Source organism: Corylus avellana, chromosome ca4 (genome assembly GCF_901000735.1).
Source record: "Corylus avellana chromosome ca4, CavTom2PMs-1.0".
Taxonomy (NCBI): Eukaryota; Viridiplantae; Streptophyta; class Magnoliopsida; order Fagales; family Betulaceae; genus Corylus; species Corylus avellana.
In genome coordinates, this window is record NC_081544.1 from 6,319,778 (window position 1) to 6,325,427 (window position 5,650).

The 5,650-nt window shown below is 34.7% G+C and overlaps 1 protein-coding gene across 1 annotated transcript; it reads right to left on the minus strand.

Moving 5' to 3' along the window:
• Positions 1-2,529: 2,529 nt before the first annotated feature.
• LOC132177943 (L-type lectin-domain containing receptor kinase IX.1-like) lies at positions 2,530-5,407 on the minus strand. Its single transcript, XM_059590418.1, has 2 exons — positions 3,872-5,407; positions 2,530-3,028 (listed from the first exon to the last, which is right to left on the minus strand). The coding sequence occupies exons 1-2, from the start codon at positions 5,405-5,407 to the stop codon at positions 2,618-2,620; spliced, it is 1,947 nt and encodes a 648-aa protein (XP_059446401.1). The 3' UTR covers positions 2,530-2,617.
• Between the last annotated feature and the right edge of the window lie 243 nt (positions 5,408-5,650).

Genomic DNA, 5,650 nt, shown 5'->3' on the forward strand with positions numbered 1-5,650 from the left:
GATATAATTAGATCAAATTCTATTAAAAAAAATGAGGAAATATGTTGTCTCTGTAAACCCAGGTCCCTTCTCAACTTGTCAAACAATTGGGATTGCAAATTAAAGTCAGTAGCAAATTTTGTCATGAATAGATATAGGTATTGGTTTGATTGGTTTGACCTCTTTTGGAATAAATGCAGTATACCTAAGAGAACTATGACATTTTTTCTACACTTATATGATGAAACATTAAATTCTACACAAATTTAACAGAAAATAAGACAAAGCCGGGCCTCCATATCGGTGAAGCAGGGGACTAAAAAGAAAGCTAGATAAACCTTTAACATGGAATAAAGGAAATAAGAGCAAAAAAAAAAAAAAAAAACTATTATGAAAAACAACATAAGAGCATCAAAACATTTCCCACAAAAGTGGATATGACAGATTCTATTCAGACAAAGTGATACAAACATCTTGTTTGACATACGACGAAAGAATATGAATTCAGATGAAGAACAAGGATGGGAATAAGAATAAAAGAAATGAGTCAAAGTAAAGGCAAAAAAAAAAAAAAACAAATTTTAGCAGAAACAAACATAGAACTTCTGGGCAAAACATACATCTATAGAGGCAGATAACTATTGCGAGGAGAAGAGACGTACCCAAATCTATACTCCCGACAAAAATCAAAGCCCTTCAATTTGATCCCTTCAATTTTGGCTCCCTCCCTCCCTCTGATTTTACTGAATTTGGCAATGGAGAGGAGCTGACTCTTCTCCGTTCAATTCTTGGCTCTCTCCTCTGATAAAAATAGAAATTTTGGGAGGAAATGACTCGTTCTTTTTTATAGGATCTCAGAGCTAGTCAGAGGCATCACAAACAATTGAGGTTGAATCCTTATACCTACTCTCTTCATGGACAGGGACAGCTGGTTTTTTGTGTTTTTTTTTTTTTTTTTTTGGGAGATAGACAGCGACAGCTTTTACCTAGGATGGATGTCCTTTTATTAGTCAATTGATTTTGGAGAATAACTTTGATATGCACTCGGGACAAAACAAGTTTTTTATGCCTTTCAATGAGACTGACATCTAATATAATAAAATCGAAAAAGGTGTATCATCTTTTAATAAATTTGTTCTCATTTATTTATTTAAATTTAATATATCAACTATTATATTTGTTGATCCAAGTAGATTATACATAAATTCAATAGTAAATTTATTTATTCACTATACAGAGATAGTAAAAAGGTAGTTGAAAAACAAATTCTATCATTTTTCAAATAAAAAACACCAAATTTTTTTGGTAACTCACCCTCAAAGACACCATAATTTTCTTCTAAGTATTAAGAGAAATAAAAGAATTTATTATTTTTCAACCATCTTTTAACCATATCTCCATAATAAATAGATAAATCCACAATTGAACAAAGATGATGACACACACAAGTATTTGAAGCTCTGTTTGGTTTGTGGAATGGATATTTCATTAGAAAAATGAATGAGCATTACTGGAATAAAAGAGGCCCCATTCCAAGAATTTATTACATAAACCAAATAGGCCCTAAGGAAAAGCGGCTCTGAAAATGATTTACAGCAAGAAGTAGAGACCGAGCCATTCAATTAACAATTTGAGACCAACATGGTCAACAATTTTTTTTTTAATTGAATAACGAGTAATGCTAGGAACCCTCTTCTTATATTCCTAAAGCTGATGTGGCTTTCAAAATCACCATTGGATCAAAATTCAAGTATGATTCATCTAAAATTTAATGGTGATTTTAAAAGTCACATCAACTTTAGAAGAAAAAAAGAGGATAAAAAGATAATCCCTAACATTACTTTTAATATTGTACTTAAAAAAAAAAAAGAGTAATGATTCCCATTCCTTAATGTTTTGAATGGATAAATATTAAATTGAATTCGTTTTGCAATTATGTTATGTAAAATAATTATTATTTTGTATACTTAATACTTAATTTTGTAAAATGATATTCTTTTTTGTTTGACAAAAAAAAGAATAAATACAAGATATAAAGTTTCAACGGTCTTTTCAGTAAAGTTTTGTCTTTTTTATATTTATTTATTATATTTGTATAATATATACTATTTTTTTATAGAACAATAAATATAAGATCTTTAATCCAAATTCAAATTAATGAGTTGTTGAAACTCATTTTTTTAGTTTGAAACTTGTTTTGTAATTTTCTGAACAATGATTTTAAACAATAATTATCGGAAAAACATGGTCAACAATTAATTGTAAGGACAGCTGGCAGCCCATCCACAGGAATGGTCCTAAAGTGACAATCCGAACGTGGGCACGCCGCACATGCATGCATATGATAAGAACGCGCTCCTTCTTCTTGGCAGTTCTTGAAGAAGAAATCTCAAAAAAAAAAGATTTTGACCATTAATTAAATAATTAAATTTATATTTTTTATCGGCTTAAATTTTTATACTTTTAATTTTTCAAAGACGATGCAAGTAGGAATTGATTTAAATATCAAAATCTAATGGTTTCATAATTGACTCGACATTATTACTGGGAAACGTCTATACAATCTAAAAATCGAGATCGCAGCATGATTTTCACACACAACTATGAAGCAAATATATCGATCCTTGATAAAATGAGTTTAACGTCCGATGTTAATGGATGAGAAAGACATTGTGGGCGCCGAATCCGTGCTTCCTGAATGGCTCGCAGCCGCAGCTGCAGGTACGCTATAGTTGGCAACAGGCATCTTCTTGGGAAGATTTGGCAATGGTGAATCAAAATTGAGAACCTGCAAGGCTTGCCTTATGGATGGTCTCAGACTCGGATCCGGGTGGGCGCACCAGAGTCCAACAATCAACAAACACTCCATCTCTTTCATGTCAAACTCCAACAATGTCTTGTCAACTACTTCATCAAGCCTTTCATTTCCATACGAATCCCAAACCCATCCAGCAATTGGGACGTGAGGACCCTCGTACTCAGCTTCTGTTGATCTTTTTCCGCATGCTATTTCAAGTGCCACTATACCAAAGCTAAAGACATCTGATCCCTGTTGCAAAATAAATTAAATTATTAAATTTATATATTTCTATTTGTTTAAGCTTTTGAGATAAGTTGTAATTTAATATTGTATGATTGTAAAGAGTTTAAGTTTGAACTCTGTTTCGGTCATTCATCAAGCTTCGCTTATAAAGAGAAGAGTTTTAATAAAAGTTGATGTGGCTTGGTTTCACTATCAACCAAAAAAACCTATTTATGTAATCAAATGCATGTTATGGGAGAACCATGCCACGTCAAGTTTGATCATAGAAGGTGGATACTTGTCTATTGTGTAGTAGTTCTCTAAAAGTAATATGCTATTTAGTTGACTTTTATAAAACTAGGTGACGTGAAAGTAAAAATTAGGGGAAAATCCACTTTACCCGTTGAAGTTTCAGGGGTTTTTCAATTTGAACTACAAAGTTTAAAAATTGGCAAAGTGCCCCTTTAATGTTTTAAAAATTTTCAATTTAAACATTCCGTTACTAATTTCCGTTAAATTGGATGGAAATTTTTTTTTTTTAAAAAAAAAAAGCCTGAGGGTAATTGCTTAATTTCATAGATTTTCGTCCAATTTGACGGAAATTAGTAACGGAATGTTTAAATTGAAAATTTTTGAAACATTAGGAGGATACATTGCCAATTTTTAAACTTTGGGGTTCAAATTGAAAATTCCCTGAAACTTCAAGGGGGTAAAATGGATTTTTCCCTAAAAATTAATCTTTGGATCAAGGCTATTATTTACAGATACACCCTTAAGTTGACGTACAATTCTGCAAGAGTCTACTAAATAATAATCATGATCACTGCCTATAAGTTTAAATTTTTAAGATAAGTAGTGATCTAACGGTACCTTAGTGGCCTTGCCCGTGCTTGCATATTCTGGTGCAATATAACCCCAAGTTCCGGCTAGCCCTGTCGTCTTCACGCCTGCCTCTTCATCCATGAGCCTTGCTAGACCAAAGTCCCCAAGCTTCGCATTGAAATCTGAATCCAACATTATGTTGCTGGATTTGATATCCCTATGCACCACATATTGTCCTGATTCTTCATGCAGATAAAGCAATGCAGACGCAAGACCAAGGACTATCTTATGCCTAACTTCCCACTTAAGCTGCGTTCTACCTCCAAAAAGGTGAAAATCAAGGCTACCATTAGGCATGAACTCATAGACAAGAAGAAGAGCACTATTTTCATGGCACCAACCAATGAGTTGTACCATGTTTTTATGTCTCAATATGCTAATGATTTTTATCTCTGTTGTGTACGCCTTCTTTCCCTGATCGGACGGTCTAGAAACCTTTTTAACTGCCACAAACTGCTGCAACTCACTCAAGAAACCTTTGTAAACCCCTCCAAAACCTCCTTCACCAAGCTTGCCTTGTTCTGCAAAGTTGTTTGTGGCACGAACAAGATCATTATAAGAGAACCTCTTAGGTCCTGTATTTTCAATTTCTTGTTCCATGAAATCACCATTCTTTTCACCCTCTTTTCCCTTTCCTCTACTCCTTTTTCTCCAACAGAACACCAACACTAAAACAATTCCACAAACTAAAAATAACCCACCAACTACGCAACCAACAATTAATCCTGCACTAAAAGTAGTACTAGTACTGCCGGGAACGGCGGGCGATAATTCCGTTGTAAATTCCCATGAAAGGATTTCATGAGTCTCAAAGAAATAGGCAGATCCAGCCGCAAAGCCAATTGATACCCACTCAGGCAAAAGTGATGTCAGGTTAACTCGATGTGAAAGGCTAACAAAAGGGTCGCCAGGGAAAGACCAGGATACGCTTAAATCATTGGCTTTTGAGTCGTAGCGGATTATTGCATCCACAATTACTCCATTTTTCATACTTCGGCTCAAATCCTGTTTCATGTCGGATTTGATGGAATTTATGTTGATACCGACATGTTCCTTGTCGGTTTCATCCCATGTATTTGCATAGGTGTCAAACTCGACAGCAACCATATCTTTTCTTGGTATAGTGAAATTGTCACATTGGCTAAAGAGTGCAAGGCATCCTCCTGCAGCATATTCCGGGAGGAAAGAACCGTTGGGTGCAAGGAAGAAGGCGAGCCCATCTTGCCCTGGTGAAGTAACAGTTGATATTTTGAATGAAAAATTAGTAGTGAAGTCGGTGGAATTACCTGTAATGGGATCATAAAGATGCAGCTGTTCAGAATATACAGCTCGGCCGGCTGCTGTATTGTTATTGGGGTTACTGGTGAGGGAAAGAGTTCCATTTTGGATGGCAGCAGTGCCATTTAATATCAGCCTGCTATCGGCAAAATTAGGGAAATTGAATGATAGAGCATGACGCAAAGGAAGATGGAAAAGTATACAGAAAAGAACCAGCTGGGAGAGAAGGATGCTGGGATAATCCATATTGGGAAGGGAATGTATGCAATTGCAACTTTGGAGGTAATTTAAAGGGATACTTAAAATGTTAATGTGATCAAGAAGAGTACTAATTATTGGTGCTTGCCAGGAAAGTTCGTCTAGTTACTTTTCAAAGGCATGCTAACATATATGAACTTTTCAAAGGCATGCTCAATCTTGCTTCGTTTGGATATTATTATATTAAATGATGATGGCCTAACATTGACTCTGGAAAAAAGGAACACGTTT

Excerpts from the sequence above, each read along its gene's own strand:
- LOC132177943 (XM_059590418.1), bottom strand. The coding sequence starts at position 5,407 with ATGGATTATCCCAGCATCCTTCTCTCCCAGCTGGTTCTTTTCTGTATA. Across the intron at positions 3,029-3,871 it reads GCACGGGCAAGGCCACTAAG|GGATCAGATGTCTTTAGCTT; the intron begins GTACCGTTAGAT and ends ATTTTGCAACAG.